The 21,478-nt window shown below is 41.3% G+C and overlaps 1 protein-coding gene across 5 annotated transcripts in view; it reads left to right on the top strand.

The window, feature by feature from the left end:
• The window catches only part of LUZP2 (leucine zipper protein 2), a 373,209-nt gene that overhangs the window by 278,978 nt on the left and 72,753 nt on the right, over positions 1-21,478 (top strand). For all 5 annotated transcript variants that reach the window (XM_032803715.2, XM_075065232.1, XM_075065233.1 and 2 more), the window contains one exon: positions 16,516-16,590. In XM_032803715.2, coding sequence (XP_032659606.1) covers positions 16,516-16,590 — 75 coding nt within the window. The remainder of the gene's footprint in view (positions 1-16,515; positions 16,591-21,478) is intronic.

The following is a 21,478-nucleotide window of genomic DNA, read 5'->3' as shown; positions in this document are numbered from 1 at the left end:
CTGATTATCCCCTGCAACCCCTAGGATAGAGTCCCCCATCCTGTAAGTACACCTCTACCCCAATATAACACCACCAATCTAACATGAATTCAGATATAACGCGGTAAAGCAGCACTCAGGAGGGGCGGGGCTGCATGCTCCGGTGGCTCAAATCAAGTTCGATATAACCCAGTTTCACCTATAACACAGTAAGATTTTTTGGCTCCCGAGGACAGTGTTATATCAAGGTAGAGGTGTATTGCCTACATTCTTTGTTCTTAGATGTATACATCTACATTCAGCTATATCAAAACATATATTTTTTGCTTGCAGACAGTTACCTAGATCTAGATTGCTCTCCTCTTTATCTTTCACTCCCCCAATTTTTGTGTCATCTGCAAAGTTATCAGTGATTACTTTGTTTTCTTCCAGGTTTTTAATAAAGATGTTAAATAGGGTAAGGTCAAGTACAGATACACACAGGACTCCACTGGAAGCAAACCCACTCAGTGATGAGTCCCCATTCAAAATTTCATTTTGAAACCTATCAGTTAGCCGCTTGTTCTTCCATTTAATATACGCCATGTTAATGTTACATCCATTCTAGATTTTTAATCAGAATGTTGTGCGATACCAAGTCAAACACCTTACAGAACGCCAAGTATATTACATCAACCCTGTTAACCTTGTCAACCAAACCTGTAATCTATTTTTTTAAAAAAGATATCAAGTTAGTTTGCTGGGATCTATTTTCCCTAATCCCATGTTGTTTTGCATTAATTACATTACCTTCCTTTAGTTCATTATTAATCAAGCCTCTCCATTATCTTTCCTAGGATGAATGTATGACTGATGGGCCTACAATTATTCATGTAATCCTGTTTACCCTTTTTAAAAATTGGTACAACTTTATCTTTCTTCCACTCTTCTGGAACTTCCTCAGTGCTCCAAGACTTATTGAAAATCAGTTTCCCATCACTACTCATTAGGTTCATCCCTCCTGGAAGGACTCAAACTATTTTACCACGTTCCCCTGGACTCTTGTGACCTCTCTTTGGCGAGAGAGCAGTAGCTTATGGTCAACTGTGTCAATTATTGCAGAGGAGGATGAGAATGGATGCCTGTTCTTTGACAACAGGAGATCACACATCAATGCCACTAAAGCAGTCTCCATTCCATGTCCTTGCCTAAACCCGGATTGTGCCAGTCCTAGGAGATTCACTTCAAAATGATGAGTTTGAAGTTAGCCTTTGGCTAGCCTCTTTGTTCAGCAACAGGAGGCTTGATGCTGGAAAGTAGGTAACTAGAATTGATGTATCCAGGTTTCCCTGTTGTTTGGACTGTTGGGTACTTGAAAGAGGAAGGAATGATTCCTTCTCTGAGTGAAACACTATCTATATCAGTCATGAAAATGCAGTTCCTTAACATTTCAAAAATTTCAAAAAATTTCTGTCTAATTAATTAAAATGAAACGTTTTGTTTCAGGTCAGTTCAACTCAAGTCAAAATATTAGGTATCTGGAACATAACTGAAATGTTGTTTCGAGTCAATTTGACATTAAATTGCATCTGCCTATAGTGCCACAGTTTCTCACTGGAGTTTTGGGTCAGTTCATGCTCCCAGCCTTTCCTATGGGCCAGGTTCATTGGCTGGAATACATATCTCATGATGCTCTACAATGACCCCGCTAGCCAAGCAGTGTGGTAAATCATGGGAGTTATGTGACTGTGGTATATTATGGAGATATAGTCCAGCCAAGGAGCCCAGTCCATGGGGGGTAGAGGGGAAGGGGAATTAGAGCATGAGCCATCTGAACTACAACTCCCAGGAGGCACTGTGGTACCATAGGCACAGACAGTTTAGTGAAACAAAATATTTCAATTTGGTTCAACGCTCTGGAACAAAATATTTTGACATTTTGAAGTAAAAAATCAGAATTTTTCATTCCATGGAAAAATGTTGATACTTGGACTTTTATCCCGATTTGGGATGAAAACAAGTGTGAAAATACTGAAATTTTCTATTGTTGCTCCATTCTATCAGTGCATCTCAGATTCCCTAAAAGTCAAGAATACAGCAGGTTGGGGTTCTCTCAATTTCAAGGAAAGAAGTTTGTGATGCAGTTTTACAATCTAACATTCTTCAATGCCTACTTTGTGAAAAATTTCTTTTTTTCATTAACTTTTGGTAGTTCTACAGTTGTACACTGAGAACCTAAACAGAATTGGGCCCAATTATGTTAGCCCCCTGTAAAAAACACATACAATGGGATGCACTCTGCCTTTAAGATCTTAAAATCTAGAGAGAGAGGTGACAAAGTATGCAGGGATGTAGTCAGATATATCTACTTGTATATACATTGTTAAACACATTTGTAATTTTTCTATAATAGATCATCAGTCACGACTAACCTCATATACCTCTCAAAGCATCATTAATCTATACCAATAAAGGCTGATATTTTAATTGAACTAGAGAAAGTACTATTTCCTACTGTATTGCTTTAATAGTTTTATAAACTGGTGGGAAAAAACAAGTTTGCAACATTTGGGTATAATTTCAGTCCTTAGTAACATATATTAGCATATTGTTACAGAGCTTCTCATAGTGTAGCCTTGAGCATTAAAATGTTATTACATCTTTAATGAACTGAAAAATCCAATTTAAAAGGTTTCTTACATACCCTTGAGGTGGCCTTAAGGGTCTAGACTTACATTTCAAGTCAATGCTGTCCTTAATAGTCAATCTGAGTTACTGTGTGTGACAAGGTTACTTTGATAAATCTGGAAGCAGCAGCAACAGTTTTACTGTTAAACAAGTAACAAACCTCACTAGATATCCGCACCCACTGCCACTGAAGTCACAAAGAGTTTGCCACTGGCTTCAAAGGGAAATGGCTCTGGCCCCAAATGATTGCCACTCACTCAGTAAACTTGCTTTAATCAGGATCTGAAATGTATCAAGTGGAGAAGGATTAGAAGTTAATTAAGACACTGAAAACACTGCTGCTGTGAATCCAAACTGCCCCCAAGCTCAGACCCAAAGCTTATGAGACAAAGGGGAATTTGGAGCTGTGATAAGATATAAGTCTAGCCCAAGGCAGGTTCTTTGTGTAACAGACAGCAAAATAAAGAAAAGGAGAGAGAGTCTCTAATGAAGCTTCTTAATTTGTTTCCATATAGCCTATATAACAAAGTAGTGCAAGAATTCTCAATGAATCAGGCCAGTATCAGCCATACACTTTGTAAGTAAACTGTATTGGCACAGTCATTTTTCTTTAGTGTTTAAGTACCACAGTGACAGGCATTGTAGAAATACCTGAGATAGCCAATGTGTTTTCTCTGGGACTTCTGGGACTCAAAATTTTGTATAATAAGGCTATTGGGGGAAGCTTTGCTCTTTCTTACAACCGTGCTGCTCCAGTGATTTCACTGGGCCACCGTGGATGTCAGTGAGAGTAAAGTGGTCAAATGCAAGCACATATACTGCAAAAATCTCTAAGAGCAAGATTCTGTCTCTGTGCCCATGGATATGTAAGTGTAAGCAGGACTTTTATCCTGGACATAGAGAGTAGGGGAATGGATCAAATCTTGATTCCACCTCTGTATTTATTCTCCAGAACAGCTGACATTGCCTGGGAGGTTGGGATAAGGCCAGCAGGCTGTTACAACCAAATGTGAACAGTAGGGTGATTGTGATATGAGGCAGCAGGAGGGTGATTATTACTCAGAACACTTCCACATGGAGATGATGTATCTTACACATAATCGTTGCTCAGGACTGTGGCTAAAATCAAAATCTAGCACCAAGTCCATGAAATCAGGAAAGTAGAGCTAGCCTCCAGCTCCATCCAAACTACAGCACTGGTTTTGACTAAAAGGGTCAAACCTCAGGGACACAAAAGAACAAAAAAATGTCTGGCAGGATTTAACCAGGACCCTTTCTCGAGAGAGGAAGTAGTTCAGGGGTACCAAGACACATAACACCTTTTGGGGCTCTCTAAAGAAGTTAGACCTGCCTAAGTTGCCCTTAGGGATGGTATGACTTCAGAAAAGACAGACATAGATGTGGACTGTTGGTTGTTTTCAATTATTTTTCTCTAAAACCCCTTTTTCTAGTGCTAAAATGAACAATACCTTTGTGTTAAGGATGCTGTTTTGTCCCACCCCACAGGTCACAGACTCCTGTAAAAAACAAAAAAAACAAAAAAAAACCCACCCCCACAAGAGGAGCAGCTCCCAGCACTGTCTACATTGCCACATTAGAGTGCTGAAACTTGCATCACTCGGGGGTGTTTTTTCACACCCCTGAGTGAGAAAGTTTCAACGCTGTAAAATGGCAGTGAAGATGAGACCTTAGTGTGGGAGAATTGCAAAATTCCATCTGAAAATAGGTAAAGGCACAAGGCTCCACTGCTGAGAGGGTTCACTCAGAGAAACCAGAAAAGCGACAGTGGGACAGCTCCAACTGTGACACCCCTGTTTGTGAGTACTGAGTGTAAACCATTCAGTAACATTGTACAATCCGCTTTCGGTCTGCTTGGCTACACTTGTGAGTTAGAGCACATTAAAGCATCCCGGGCTCACTAGCTCACTCCCCGTCTACGCTGGCAAGGCGGGTAGAGCACTCTGACTCCGCAGCTGCAGCGCTGCTGGTACTCAACCTCGGCCAGTGGAATAATGTTTGCTGCATCCCCGCTAGAGCGCCACGGTGCCAGTGTGGGTGAGGTGTTGCACTGCTGCGCTCTGATCAGCTTCCGGAAATGTCCCATAATCCCCTTAAGTCAAGTAGCCACTCTTTTCGCTGTTTTGAATTTGCTGTAGGAATGCAGATATGCCATTTGAAAGCTCCGTTTCTGACATCTGGCTGCTTATGTGCTCCGAGACAGATAAATGTGCTCCAAGACAGATTAGTCTGGAATGCTGTGTGTGACAGAGGTGCGGGGTAAAAGGAGGGGGCTGCTGTTTGAATTTACAAGACAGCATGCTGATATACTCTGTCCCCCCCAAAAAACATTCTCTCTCCCCCACATACACACAACACACTCCCTGTCACGCTCCACACACACACTCCCCCATTTGAAAAGCATGTTGCAGTCACTTGCATGCTGGGATAACTGCCCATAATGCACCATCCCAGTGCCTCTGCAAGTGCCGCAAATGTGGCCATGCCAGCGTGCAAGCAGCTGTCAGTGTGGATAGACCTCAGTGCTTTCCCTACTGTGCTCTCTGAAGGCAGGTTTAACTCACAGTGCTCTACATCTGCAAGTGTAGCCATGCCCTTAGATCCCAGCATACAGAGTCACTTCTATAGAAATGGCAGCCTTCTGTCACTTACTATAACTAAAGTCTGAATGATCTGTCACTGGTTGAGTCACAGGGTGATGCTTTATGTGCAGGAAGAAACATGGAGTGGAAAAATCTTAAGAAGCGGGGAGTGAAGCTTCCACTACTAAAAACCATGGAGGTCATGATTCTTTGCTTAGATTGAACAGCCAGAAGCATCACTAATGAGGATAACAGCATTGTGCATCAGGAAAATAGACAAACTGCAAGGATTTTGAGGGGAATCATATTTTAAGTTAGCTTTCTTTCTTGTTATACATTCTTGAAGTATAATTCAAATATTGTGGAATGGCTGTGGTTTTTTAGCTGCACATCTGATTGAATGGATAGCAGTCAGTGAAGTGCAAGTTTCAACTATATTTAAAATGCTGTTTTATAGTACATAATATTGTCCAGTGGCACCAAGTGTTTGTGTTTTCTAAGAGGCAAATAGTGTCCATAGAGTAAATGTAGTAGTTTCCTCTTCACAGGACAGCTCATTCAATGATTGTCTCTCTTCCCAGTTCAACAGTTGTCCCAAATAGAAGATACAATTTTAAAATAAATAATACACCAAAAATAAAGAAAATAAAATGATGCTCACCTTTTTTAAAGTTAAATATTTATTTAAGTGCTGAATAAAATTAGAGCTCAAAATGTCAAACCTACTTAATATGTGGTTAAATACCATTTAACTACTAGATACTGACTGAATGTTTCCCAGTTAGGTAGAATTTGTGATAATTACATAATCAATAAGCAGCAGCCCTTGTCATTTGATATAATTAGGCGCAAAAAAATTCCTTGGGAGAGATCCCAATAAAATCTCACTGTAGCATGTCCTGAATAAGGCCCTGATCCTACCAACACTTATACATGTATTAATCTTTGTCCTTTCCTCTTAAAGGGACTACTCACATGGTGCAATCTAGCCCTTTCTAGCTACACATGGCTGATTTTTTTTGAAGATTTTACCACCCCCACCCCCGCAAAAAAAAAGAAAAAAGAAAAAAAAGACCCCAATTTAGTGCAATTTGCCATGTCTCAATCTGTTTGTATTTGTGACACAAAGTTGTCAGTTACATCTGAGACCTCGTTCCAAATTTATGGTAAATTACTTCTTGAGTGACAGAAACCATAAACAGTCAATCCTAAATATTCATATAATATAATTTTCCTGCATATTACTTGATTACAGTCAAGCATATTTCATAATATCCAGCCAATACATGCAATCCAAGGTCTTATTACACACCTCAGGAAGATTCATAGATTCATTATGATGATCTATTTTGACCGTATAACAAAGTTTGGAAAACTTCCCTAAAAATCATTCCCAGAGCAAATCTTTTAGAAAAATATTCAATCTTAATTTTAAAATGGTCAGTGATGGAGAATTCACCATGACCCCTGGTAAACTGTCCCAATGGTTAGTTACTCACACTGTTAAAAACTTACACCTTATATCCATTCTGAATTTGTCTAGCTTCAGCTTACAGGCACTGGATCATGTTATGCTTTTTTCTGCTAGGCTGAAGAGCTCATTATCAAATATTTGTTCCTCATGCAGGTACTTATAGACTGTAATCAAGTGACCCCTTTTCTCTTTGTTAAGGTAAACAGACTGAGTTCCTTAAGTCTATAACTCAATCCTTTAATCATTCTTGTGGCTCTTCTCTGAACCCTTATAATTGACAATTTGGCATTACTTTCAATTCTTAATCGTCCAGGAAACATTCATGTCCAACAATTAAGACTTCTCTGGTCAAATTATGATTGCACAGAAGTTAGGGACAGGAGGCGAAGAGATTATAAAGGAGGCATTTCATGGACTGCCTGTATGTCCTGTGCAGAAGTCAGACATAATTTGTGTGCAACTGTAACAGGATGGTAGATTCTGGAGCTCCGCAAAGGGATACAGCATGCTTCTGATGAGTCATTTTGATGTCAGGTGCATGAAACCATGCATAGAGATAGAATTGCTGGGGTTTTGTTTTTGTTCTTGGGGCAGGGGGGGGGGGCATTGTTTGTTTTGTTTTCTGCTGAGCCATGCTAGCAAAAGGATTTTATTAACTCAAACATGAGGATTTAGATCTCTCTCTGAAGCAGTGACAGCTAGGGATTAGTATGAGATCATCATGCAGGAGAAATCTCTGGGCTAGCCTTCCATGAGGAGAAAAGTGAAGGGGCTATATTTGGAGTGTGGCTTGAATGTAGATTGCTTGTTAGAAGCTGCGTGAGCTGCTTTATAGTGAGATGCAGTGTTCTGTGTTCCACAAGGTGATGTATACATGCCCTATGTTCCATGCCTCCCCTGTGAAAAATTTAGATTTTGCAGGGAACAACATTAACACATCTGAAGACATTATGCCTGGTCTCCAAAAGCATAAAATATCTAGTTTCTGAGGATCATAGAGTGTATCTTCTTTATTACTTGCTGTATGGCTTTGAGAGAGAGGCCTGGTCTACACTAGGCTGTTAAACCGATTTTAACAGGGTTAAATCGATTTAACGCTGCACCCATCCACACTACACTGCTCTTTATATCGATTTAAAAGGCTCTTTAAATCGATTTCTGTACTCCTACAAGACAAGAGGAGTAATGCTAAAATCGATATTACTATATCGGATTAGTGTTAGTGTGGACGGAAATCGACATTATTGGCCTCATTATTTTACAGTAGCTACCCACAGTGCACTGCTCCAGAAATTGATGCTATCCTCGGACCATGGACGCACACCACCAAATTAATGTGCCTAGTGTGGATGCGCACAATCGACTTTATAATATCTGTTTTATAAGATCGGTTTGAGCTAATTCGAATTTATCCTGTAGTGTAGACGTAGCCAGAGAAAGAGAGCACTGACCCTTTAGAACTTCAATATGATATACAGCATGCAATAATTATAGATCTTTGTTAAACAATCAAAGCCATTGTGCCATGAAAAGAAAGGCATTGTTTGCATACTGTTTGACGTATCACAGATTCAAATAGAGGCACAAATCCTCATTCTGATCCAGAGCCACTCTGGAGTTTTATCTAGGCAACATAGATCAGACTCTAGCCCAATAGCCATCTCTCTCTTTTTTCTATATCTATAGATATTTCTGTAAATGCTGACATTTTCTCTAAGGTAATTTGTGAAAAATAGGATGAATACATTGAGTTCGGTGGGAGTTTGGGAGTGGGAAGGGAATGCAGGACTCCTAAGTGGCTTTAAGTTCCTGCACTTAGAGTAAGTGCTCAAAATGCTCTTGAGAGAGATTCGATGCTATTATTTCATTTCATTTCTCCTCTATTAGGGCCTGATTCTTCAAGGTGCTGAATCCTATGAGAAGATCAGTACTATGGACGTTAATGAGGGGTTGAGGGCCCTCTGTGCTTCTCAGTATCATGCCCTTATAGTGGGCGTAGTTAAAACTTTTCTTTTACTAGCGTGTAAGAGATCACCAATTCTAGCCGTTTTCTTGACTATAATAATTATTGGGAAGAGCTGCTCAAACTGATTATTTATTTCTGGTACAAAGAACGAAATGCTTTTAAGCTGTGCTCATTCTCCATAGCATTTTAGAATAATTTTTTTAATATAATCCACATTGAAATGGTTTTGCTCATTTTGGGTACTAATTGTGCCCTTTCCTTAGCCACTCTTCACTGTCTGGGTTATGTTAATTAACAAAACTTTTTCAAAGGATTAGCTCAAAGTAGCAGCAAAATTGTACCATATGAGATGAAGTTTAACAGACAATTCTGATTTTTTTTTTGGAAAATAATTAATTTGGGCATTGTAAAATTACAGGGAGATGAAGAGGTGAGCTGAGATTTAATATCAGCTGCTGCTGAATGAACAATCCATTATGTCAATAAAAATATTTTTTAGTGAAAGGGCTTACTTTCAGTTTGTAGCAGCAGGATTGATACTACATTGGCCTAATGGTTCAATAGCCTGTGAAGTAAAATAATTTATGTGATAGACTCAGCCATTAAAGTAAATCAATCAACCCAAACTATTACTTTAAAAATATATACCCAAGTAAATGTGTACTGCTTAGATAATAATTGCTGCCTGCAAAATTATTTTTATGATTCATATTATCACTCTTTTTCAAGAATGGTATCCATACTCCATAGATTCAGAAGGTTTTATATGATACGAAGTAAAGTTATAGAAGAGCTAGTCATTGGAAATAACCTTGGATCAAGTGATCACAAATGGATTAACTTTAAATTAAATGGAAAGATAACCCAAATCAGCTTGTTTTAAAAGTACAGATTTTGGGAAATTAAGGGAATTAGTTAAAGTCAGATGGACTGAAGAGCTCAATGACTTAAATGTGGAGGAGGCTTGGAATTTCTTCAAAGCAACTACACAAAAGCTATTTGAAATTTGGATCCTAAGTAAGGAAGAAAAATGTAGAGAAAAACTGCCAATCCAAATGGATGAATAACCACCTCCAAAAGGTAGTTAGACATAAGCAGAGAGCCTATAGGGTCTACCAGCAAAGAAAATTAAATCATGGATGTTAGAAAATGTAGGAGTAAAATAAGAATTGCTAAAAGCCTATCCGAATTAGCTTTTGCCAAGGAAATTAAGATAGATAACATATTTTTCAATTATAAAAAAAAAATTAAGGAAGGATGAAGTTGGAATGCTGTGCAGTGTGGATGGAAAGGAGGTTAAAGATAATCTAGATATGGCTCAAAAACTAATGGATACTTTGCTTCTGTTTTCAGTAAGCCAGTTAGTGGCTGCCAGGTTTCTGGAAATGGCAGGTACAGATGGGTGAAGACAGAGATGGAACCCAAAATTCAAATAGACAGTGCCCAGTGGAGACATGATCTGCGTTACTGTAGATGAATTCTGCTTAGGGCAGGACAATTGACCAGTCATTCTGGTGATCATTTGTAAAGTACTATAGATGTTGTTCTAAATCCTGATTCATTCTCTCAGACTGGCCATCGGTCTGTGGGTGATAGATGGAGGATGTGTAGGTGCAGACTCCAAGCAGCAGCAAAGTTTTCTGCCAGAACCACAATACAAATTGCAGACCTCAGTCAATTAGTCTGTCTGAGAAGCCCATGGAGATGGATAAAGTGTGTCACCATCAGTCAAAACATCTCTGTAGTGATGGGCAGGCGTGCAAGGGGGGCAAAGTGGGGCATTTTGGTTGATTGACCATGGTGAGGATGATGGTGTATCCATCAGACACAGGGAGCTGCAGCACTATAAAATCCAGGGTGATGGCTGCCCAAGGTTTTGCTGAGGACTTAGCAGGTGTTAGGGCTTCAAGGGGACTCGTGGGTGGCCACTTGGTCCAACTGCATACTTCCATTGCTCACATCCTCGGCCATCAGAAGTGGCTAATCAGGTAAAGGATCTTGAGGTGGCTGAAGTGGCTTGCTTAGTGGGAAGTCCTGACTGAGTCTCAGGACCTCAAGTCAGGGATACCCCGGTGGAATGTACAGGTGACCCTTGACAACAGAGGAAATCATCTCATATTTGATGTTGCCTTGCTTCCTACCTCAAGTTCCTTGGGAGAGTGTTCCTATCCTGTTGCTAAGTGGATCAAAGACGGGAAGTATTGTGAAATGGTGGCATCCAGGAAATTGCAGGGTTTGAGCACGTGTGGTGGCTCTGTGCTTGAGGGGAGTTGGCTGGTAAGATACTCTCCTTTTCAGGACAAGGCATCAGCAGCCTTGTTCTGGGCTCCAGGGTGACTGGTGATGGTGACATTAAAACAGGTGAAGAATACGGCCCAGCAGAGATGTCTTTGGTTTAACACCTTAGACTTAGATGTACTAGTCTAGGACATCATGGGATATTTCATAAAATGGAAAGTGGCAGGGGCATTTGTGAGACCGAATGGCATTGCCAAGTATTCATAATGGCCATATCTGGTTTGAAAAAAGTGTCTTCAATTCATCCCTGCTCTGATCCTTACCAGGTCGATAGCTCCACACAGGCTGAGCTTAGTGAATATATCAGCTGACCACACATTGTCCAACACCTCCAGGATGAATGTGAGGGGCTACCAGTTTCTGATGATTATTTGATTGAAGGCCCAATAATCCATGATAAATCCTGGATTCCATCTTTCCTTTTGATAAAAGGAAGAGGGGTCCTGGTAGGAGATGTTGATGGCCAAATATACCCCTTTCCAGATCCTTCTGGAGATAAGGAACACAGGGTGACCAGTTCTGGTTCTTATTGCACAGATGTATCATAGGGTATTTTGACCTCAGGCTGTAGCTCAATCGGACAGTTATAGTCCTGGTGGGATGATAAGATGTCTGCATTTCTTCTCAAAGTTGCTGTACTTAGCAAAAAGAGCAGGAGTTGATGCTGGTGATGGTAGCACCTAGCCTACAGCCAGAGTCCAGAGATTTCCTGGCAGTGGCCCAGTCTCTGGCCAGGATCCACTGAGGAATGTAATAGGAAGACTTGAAGACAGAATTCAGAGCAGAAACTGATTTTATATTCCTACCGCAGACATGCAGGTCATAGATTGCCAGCCACAAGACATCAGTGATTATGGGGAAGTGTGGTGAATGGATTGCACAAAGCCTTACAATTCTTCAATGATTCTGGATAACAACTTGCAATGGCACAGTCTACTGTGTCATTGGATCCAAGGACAGAAGCGAGTCATCTACAGTCTCTGAGATCAGGGGTGTGGATTTGGCTGCACTGTGATACCCAAGGCAAGTGTGGCATTGGTGTCCATGAAGCCCTGGTGTTCACAAGTACTCGTTCTGGGGAAATCTCATTGAGGCGAACCTGGGGTGTGGAAGCAAACCTGAACTTGAAGGTGTAACAAGGACTCACCATTCCTTCAGCATGCTTCAGTAAGGGAATGAATGGCCTATGGCCCACCAAGACTGGCTCCCTTTGCCATGACTAGGCTCAGTCATTTCACAAATTTTGCAGGACTGGGGCCCATGATGGGCAGCCAAAAAGTGCATGACCGGGTTCCCCACAGTAGAAACCAACTGTGGTTGCAAGAGCATTCTCTTTCCTAGCAGTCATATGGATGTGGGCTGCACTGAGTTGCATGGACACTGGACTGGGGACTGTTACCAAGGAGTATTGGCAGGGATATGGCACAAACCTGTTCCTTTCTTTGCATCGCTCAAGCAGTTTGTCACTGAGTACACCAAGATCAGCAAAGGCATCCAAGTGGGTCAGGGTTCCCATGTAAGCCAGTATGTCTTTGACTTCCTTGTATAATCTGCATTGAAACTGGTAGAACTGGGCCACCTTGTTTTACCTGGTGTCAGAGATGATTCATCTTAGGTGGGTGACATAGGAGGTGACCAACCCCTGCTCCTGTTGGAGTTTTCGCAGGGTTGCTCTGGCTGAGCGAGTGCAGTGGAGGTCACTGAAAATGCCAAAAAAAAAAGAAAAAGGCTGAAGGAAGGTAGAAGCATAGAATCATAGAGCCATAGAAGATTAGAGTTGAAAGAGACCTCAGGAGGTCATCTAGTCCAACCCTCTACTCTAAGCAGGACCAACACCAACTAAATCATCCCAGCCAGGGCTTGTCAAGCTGGGCAGTAAACATCTCTAAAGAGGGAGATTCCACCATCCCCCTCGGTAACCCATTCCAGTGCTTCACCACCTTCCTAGTGAAATCGTTTCTCCTAATATCCAACCTAGACACCCCCACACACTGCAGCTTGAGACCATTGCTCTTTGTTTTGCCATCTGCCACCACAGAGAGCAGCTATCTTCATCTTCTTTGGAACCCCCCTTCAAATAGTTGAAAGCAGCTATCAAATCCTCCCTCGCATTTCTCTTCTGCAGACTAAATAAGCCCAGTTCCTTCAGCTTCTCCTCATAAGTCATTTGCCCATGCCTCCTAATCATTTTCATTGCCCTCCACTGGGCTCTCTCCAATATATCCACATACTTTCTGTAGTGGGGGGGGAACAAAACTGGATTCAATACTCCAGGTATGGCCTCACAAGTGCCGAATAGAGGGGAAAAATCACTTCCCTCAATCTGCTGGCAATGCCCCTACTAATGCAGCCCAATATGCCATTAGCCTTCTAGGCAATATATCCAATTTCTCATCCAGTGTAATCCCCAGATCCTTTTCTGCAGAACTTCCACTTAGTCAGTCGGTCCTCAGCTTGTAGCAGTGCATGGGATTTTTCCGTCCTAAGTGTAGGACTCTGCACTTGTCCTTTTTGAATCTCATCAGATTTCTTTTAGCCCAATCCTCTAATTTGTCTAGGTCTCTCTGGACCCTATCCCTACCATCCAGTGTATCTATCTCTCCCCCCATCTTAGTGTCATCTGCAAAGCTGCTGAGGGTTCAATCCATCCTATCATCCAGATCATTAGTGAAGATGTTGAACAAAACTGGCCCCAGGACAGACACCTGGGTCACTCTGCTTGATAATGGCTGCCAACTAAGTGTCTCAGTTCATCAGCACTGGGCTTCCTTGTTCTAGCAGGTATGTGGCCCAGTCTAACAGCTTTTTTGTTAGGAGGCTAATTACAAATCCTACCTTAGCTTGATCAGTGGGATAGGGCATGGAGCAGTGGAGGAACTGCAAATAACATTGATTAAGAATCCCCCTTAATTGTTGGTCTCTGCTGAAGTGTTCATGGAGGCGAACAGTCAGCCCCATTTGGAAAATTACAATTTTTTTTTCATTTATTTTTCAAAACAAGGTTTTTATTAAACATTTTCAAACAAAAAGGATATATTTCAGTGATGTGGATAATTTTTGTACAATATTTTAATTTCTAAGAAATCACAGTTTTTCTATGAAAACCTTTTATTCATAAAACTTTTAACCAGTTCTATAGAAAATAGTACCTACTATATCTGAGAGGTGCACATCATTGCGATTACATAGTCCAAGCAAATATCAGTATTGTCTTTGTCTGATTTTCTCCCCCCCCCGCCCCTCCCTCACAACATGTATGAAGGTCCTCATTGTCCACGTAATGTTCTCCTGTGCCCAACACACAGCCATTGCAAATGCTTCTCCAAATTCATCCATCAGGCAGTTTGGTACTTCCAGCTGGAGTGTGATTCCCAGTTCAAGGAGACATACCTGCAGTAGCTCTAATCAAGCTAACATGCTAAAACTATAGAGTATAGTCACAGTGACATTTGGATGGGCTACCCACCATGAGTCTGTACCTAGGGTCCCACATGGGTATATACTCCAGGCTGCTAGCCTGTGTCACAGTTACATTCTATTTTTAGCATGGAAATTTGATGACAGCTAGCATTGGTATGTCTCCCTGTGCTGGGAATCATATACCCTAGCTTGAAATACAGACATACCCCTAGATCATGCTAATGTAGCTGCCAGGAATATCCAATACATGTCAACCTAATCTCCTTTTGGCCACATGAGCAATTCAGGCCTCCCCCCTTCCCACATCAAATGGCAGGCACCCAGATTGATGATAACACGCAGGGGTAGGGCTTGGGTTGTTTTGCTGAAGCTGCGGTTGCTGCTTGCTGTTCTTCATTATCATTATATTGATATTTATTTGTATCGTGTTAGTGCCTAGGAACCTCAGTCATGGACCAGGGCATCATTGTGCTAGGCACTATACAAACAGAACAGAAAGAGTCATACCACAAGAGTCATACCTGGTTTCAAGAGCCCCCCAACTGCAATCCTTGCCAGGGTAACGAGTCACTGTCTACTTGTGAGCCGATGTTGTGTCTCACAATGTTGTGTCTCAGAATCCAAGACAAGAGAGAGGGGCTCATCAGTCCTGTCCCATTGTGCCTACATAACAAATCATAAGAGTTTAGATATGAACAAGTGCCTTTTCTTCACATCAGTAGCAGAATGGAGTGCCATGACGCTGACTGTGATGACTTTTGTTAGTTTGTCAGACATTTAAAACTATATATTTAATGTAACTCTTTGCTTTTAATTCTGTACATGAGGACATTCAGTTAATTTTCCATTATTCAACCACCTACAGTATAGCCAAAGTCTACCAAACAATAAAATAGGAAAATGTCACAGACAAGATCTTTAGCAGGGTGGCAAGTAGGTAAGTCAGATATCTGGACTGTGGTATCTCTGGGAAAAATTAGCAATATGTTTTAGCAATTGATTGTTTGATTAAACATTTACAAAGGCCTAAAATGTGGTGTCCTTTGTCTGATGGGTTAGAACCTTGCAGATCTATTCATAGGCAAAAAATGCACAATGCCTCGTTACAGTTTCAGATGGAAAAGACAGCCATCTGGTCCCATGTCCTTTCCTCCTTTCTCCTTCATAAACATTGAAAATAACTACAAAGCTATTTATATTTGCAAGTAAAACAGTAAAACAAAACCAAAAAATCACATCTCTTTAGTTACATACTAGGTGCTATTATGTTATAGGAATTACAGCCATAGGAAGCTAAGGACTCTTAACTCCTTAAAAGTTAAATTCCCTACTAGAATTTTCTTTCTCTGGAGGAAAAATTCTATTGAATTATACTGAGTTCCTGAGGGGCGGGGGAGGAAATCACTCCCTGCTGTTAATTAAGGAAACTCAGGTAGACTGTTGTAAATGTAAGCTAGTGGAATGACTCTGCACACACTCAACATTTGTCTAAATCACCAAGGTCTCTTCCTTGAGAAAACTCCTCCAGTGTGGAGTCTAGCCTGGGCCCCTGGATTTGGACTTTACACTGTCTCAAAAACAGCCATCCCTATACCCCTTCCTTTGAGTGCTATACACAAGAGGAGGGAGAACCAGAGTTGGAGTTAACTCCATGTTTACCAGGCAGTAGGCCCTGCAGCCTGCCACAGTATGTATGTGTGCGTGTGTATGTGTAGTCTAATTTCCAGTTTAGTAGAGAGAGTCTGAATGGTTAGGAATACAAGACTAGTCAAGGAACAAAAACTATACTAACACTTTAACTTGTACCAAAGGTACTCTATGTTGGGGTTTCTAGATTCTTCAGAAAATATGGAAACTTTTCTTACTGCCACTGAAGTTAATGACTAAACTTCCATTGACATAAACAGGGCAGGACTGGACCGAGTTCTCACATAAAAAGCCACATTTTCTCAGTAAAAATATCCCATGGGGCTTGGTTATCTGGCAAGTAATTTTGACTTTAATCTGCAAAGTTAACCCCTTTCCTCTCTCACAGGCATAGCGCACAAAATTACTGGGGAAATGATTGTATTGTAAATTACATCAACTACTTTTTTTTTTTGTTCCCACAGGCACAACAGCTAACAGATCTGGAGCAAAAGTTAGCAATTGCAAAAGATAAGCTGGAAAAAGCCGCCCTTGACAAAGTAAGAATTTATCTGGGTGCTATAAATGTATTTAGCTCTGTTAGCTATGGACACTTCAGTGTAACTTGACAAAGAAATACAAATTAAGAAATCAGTTCAGCAAAGACTTACACATGCATTTAATGTACTACGAATAGGCCCACTGAAGTCAATGGAACTAATCAGTGCATAAAATTTAAACTAAAATGTAGGGTTTTCAAGATTGGGATCAATAAGATAAAAAGTAAACTGTCTGAGAAACTCATATCAAGCTGAATTCTAAGGTTACCTTGCAACAAAGAGATGTTGATACTTGATCAACTTTTGGGCTAGATTTTAGCATTTAGCCACAATCCCTAGCATGATGTAGTGCAAATGTATATAACCCCATAGGAATGATTGAGCCACAGTCCATCTCTCACCTCCTGGCAGTGTAGAGGAAATGTGCAATCTCAAGGGATAGCTTAGCTTGTACGCCATTCTTCCCTAAGGGCACCCACCTAGCTCTGCAGGCCAGTTATTGGTTGTGGAGTATTGCACAATGGATTTTCCTCACCCAGCTGCTTTTGAGGAACAGTCGTTGATCTCCCACAAGAGTGGAACTGTGATTATCCCTGGACTTTCAGTGAGGTGGGATTGAAGAGTCTCTGAACCCTTCCCAAACTCCATTTGCATGCTCACAAAGGTCAGGTACAGTCTTACACTTTGTGAGTAATAGACCTAGTTAGAACTAGTCAAATTTTTGCAGCTGAATGTTTATCCATTGAAAAATACTGATTCAACAAAATTGAGATGCTCTATTGCACATTAGAATACAGTTAGAATTCTAATTGAGCAAACCAAGCACCAATTAGCTAAATGGTTGGAATAAAAATTACAAATGACTGGATGCTCACTAAGCAAATCAAGAACAATTACCTGTATATAATGTATAAAAGTTGAGTTGATCAAGGTGAAACAAAATGAATGAAATAATATTGACCTTATTGTAAGAAAACATTTCAGTAACATCAAAATGAAATGTCTCTTCATTTTTTTTTCAAAATAAAATTTTAATTTATTGTTCCAATTCAGAGCAAAAATAAATAAATTTCAGAATTTCCTGTGGAACAGGAATTTGGGGGTCTGATAAGCTCTAATTTTCAGCAGTTGCTCTTCTTGTTTTGATATGGTAACTAATGTGATGACCACTCTGCATTCTCTCTCAAAGCATTAAGCTAAACTCTTACACTGTGTGTGGGGGGGTGGGGCGGTAGAAGATGGAGAGAAATGGAGTGTACGAAATAGAAAAAAATAGATACTACTACTATACAATACTAAGCATAATTCTTTAAAAAGTATTTTTATTAAATGTGTTGTATTTGAAAATCTTTGGGTTTCTGTGATTTGAACTTGTTATTCTCCTTCCACTGAGCTAGAAGGTTTTTTTCTTCATCAAATTAATGCCTCAATGTACTCATCTCACAATGTCAGCACACACAGTGTCTGGAGGATAGGAAAGGTGATAGAAGAATGTATAGTTTGGGAAATATTACTACTTTGGAAATAGATTGCATTGTATAGCTGCTGTATAGCATATTTTGAACCACAGTCAGATACTTCAAATGTCAGCCAACATCTGAGGTAGGATCCAGATTGTTGGCTCCAATTATATTCCCTTGTGCCACTCTGGTTGTATAAAGGAAGCTTGAAACTGACCTAGTTGGCCAAAGGGGATTCCCTGCCTATGCTTTATGTAACCACCCCTCAGAAACCCAGTATAGGAGATATATTTTGTAGAAGGGGAAAGGCTGGAGTGTGTTCAGAGCCATCACAGTCATCTATAAGAGGAGTCTTAGGGCTTTTCAGATTTATGAGTTGGCCTCCAGCAGCCCTGGGGATCAGGTGAGTACAAAAATCATATTAAAGCAATTCTCTCTTTCCTCTTGCCCACCCCATGTCAGGCCCTGCATTGTGAAAAGCTCAACCAGACTCAAAGATCAGGCCTTTACTCTTTAATGAGCCCTTGATCTCAGTCAAAATGCTTTCCTATTGGATGATTTTTATTTACTTACTCTGGCAAGCCTACACAATCACTACACTGAGTTACAGATGTTTTCCCCACAGTAAGGAAACAGAAAAACTATTCTGTTTTGTCCTTTTTTTTTGGCTTTTAATCTCCTGTCCATCTCTTGTTTCTGTGATTATCCTCTTTCTGATATGAATAGGGCTTTTACAATAATGCTTCATCACGCCCGTGGGAGTTTTCATACTGGTGGTTTTTTTCTTGACTAAAACCCAAGTTGTGCTCTCCTGGATACCAAACATGTCCGTTTATGAGATTTATCTCTAGGTTCTAATTTGGTGGAAGCAAGGTGGGATTGATCATTTCTATTCTTCTGTAATAGATAACACATCATAGTTATCAGGACATAAAAAAAATGGGGAAAAAAATCTCAGAATGTTTGTTATTGGTTACTTGGCTTAGCAGTACTAAAGGCATGCCAAATTGTACTAGATATAAGCAGCTAAATTACTTCAGATACACTTGTAATGTGGCTCGTTCTCTCTATTTTACATGTTACTGTATGTTTGGAACTATCTATCTAAGGTACTTATTTGGCCCCATTTTGATAGTATCTGAGTATCTCATAATCTTTAGTATATTTATCCTCACAACACTCCTTTGAGGAAGGGAAGTTCTATTAACCTCATTTTACATGGAGGGAACTGAGGCACAGAGAAGCTAAGTGGCTTGCCTGAGTTCGCACAAGGAAGCCTGTGGGAGAGCAGGGAACTCCCAAATCCCAGGCTAGAGTCCTAACCACTGGGAAATCCTTCCTCTCTATACTTATAGCCCATCAGTTGGACAGTCTCATTAGTCCATAAGAGAGTGGTCTGCATCCCTTTTTATAAGACTATTATTCAGCTCCTTTGGAGTATCGTGCCACTCATCCAGGATACTCAGTATTTCTATCCAAATGGGATATTTAACTTTCTTTATTAAAAAGATCACTCAGGATCCAAGAATTGTGTATGGTAAAATGAGCTGCTGTTCTTCTTCGAGAGATGTCCCTATGGGTGCTCCACTCTAGGTGTTGGTGCACCCCTGCGCCTTTGATTGGAGATTTCTGCAGCAGTACTCGTAGCGGCCACGCATGCTCAGAGCCTGGCCCCCGCTCTGAGTATACCTCTAGTGAGCATGCGCGGCCAGTTCCCTCAGTTCCTTCTCTACCGTCCCCGGCTTGAGACAGAGCTCAGCAGACTCCTTAAAGAATTTCTTTCCTCATCTTAAAATAACTTGTAGTTAGACAGTTCCTTGTTAATTAGTTGTCAGTTAGTGTTACCTACCTTTTTTCTACTGTTTAAAAAAAAAAACATTTTTTTTGTTCTCTCAGCCGCTTCAAATATGCCTGGCTCCACAGGCTTTAAGCACTGCTCCTCCTGTAAGGATGCTATCCCTCTCTCCGATGGACATTCACAGTGCATAAAATGTTTGGGGGAGACCCATATTCCCCAGAAATGTGCTCACTGCACTAAGCTAAGCTCCAGAGCGAGAAAGGACAGAGAGATAAAACTCAAACTTATTTTACTTCAGAAATCCCTAGGGTCCACCTCAGACCCTGGCGCGGACTCTGCCTCCGCTCACTGACACAGCTCTCCCACTTCTAAAAAGCAGAAGAAAGCAGCAAAATGAGGACACCTTCTGTCAAATTCAAAAGAAGCCCTTAGACACAAACCTTCTCCGGTCAGATCCACAGTCTCCTTACCGTGCTCCCCCGCCTGAGCACTTTCGAAGAGCCAGGCTCTTCTGGCACCGCGTTAAACCCACCTGTGCTTTTGGCGGCAGCGCAAGGCTCCGGTGCCAAGGCGACAGGCTTTCAGTTGCCTGCCTCGATTATGGCACCTATCGGCACCACGATGAACGTGGAGTCGACAAATCAGGCCCCCCCCCGAGGCACCGCAGCCTGCTGTTAATAGCGCGGCACGGACTACAGCACCAGCATTAACAACGCTACTTGGCATGGAGCCAAGACTAAGAACTCCGGTGTGAGCCCGGGTTCCCTCACAGCAATTCTATCAGCTTTCACCTTCAGCTGCCTCAGCTCTGCCGTTTACCCAGTCAAGTGACCTCTTAGTGTCACCTACGCTGCAATCACCCTTTCTTAAAGACTGCTTCTCCCTGACGAATGATTCAGGGTCCGAACAGCCTTCCTCCAGTGAGGAGGAGTCTGAACTACAGGATGATGTTTCAATACAATCAGAATTCCATCCTCGGAGTCCTGTCACCAGTGAGCACAGGAAAATTGTCTCAGCCCACCCTTGAGCCCCTGCCTCCTGGTGTGTTAACCCCTGGATGGCACCACCTATGGCTTTTCCACCACCATGGCAGTGTTGGGCCCCATGGGCATCTTTCCCTCGGCAGCACACCCGCTATTCCAATCAGACGAGATGTGAACATCCAAATCATATGATTCACTTGGCGGCACCCTCCCATTCTCAGGATCAGTCAACTTCTGCTTCTGACCCAGTACTAACTGAAGTACCAACTGAAGCAATGCCTGAAGAAGCTTTACTTCCCTCCTACCACCCTCAGACAATTTTTCGAAATTCCAGGATCTCTTTAAAAGGGTTGCCAGTGAGCTTAGAATCAATCTAGAGGAAGTACAGGACCAACAACATGAGTTAACGGACATCCTGCAACCCTCTTCTTCATCCAGACTGGCATTACCAATTAATTGCAGCCCTTCTGGAACCTGCTAAATCCATCTGGCAGGCTCCAGCCACAAGCCAGCCTACCTGCAAACAAGCGGACCGCAAAATACTTCATTCCCTCTAAGGGCTCTGAATTCCTTTTCTCACATCCTGCGCCAAACTCACTGGTAGTGGACGCAGCCAATCAAAGAACAAACAACAGTATTTCCGCCAT

Source organism: Chelonoidis abingdonii, chromosome 4 (genome assembly GCF_003597395.2).
Source record: "Chelonoidis abingdonii isolate Lonesome George chromosome 4, CheloAbing_2.0, whole genome shotgun sequence".
NCBI classification, from domain to species: Eukaryota; Metazoa; Chordata; order Testudines; family Testudinidae; genus Chelonoidis; species Chelonoidis abingdonii.
The sequence above is the reverse complement of the archived record's forward strand: the minus strand, read 5'-3'. Positions and strand labels throughout refer to the sequence as shown.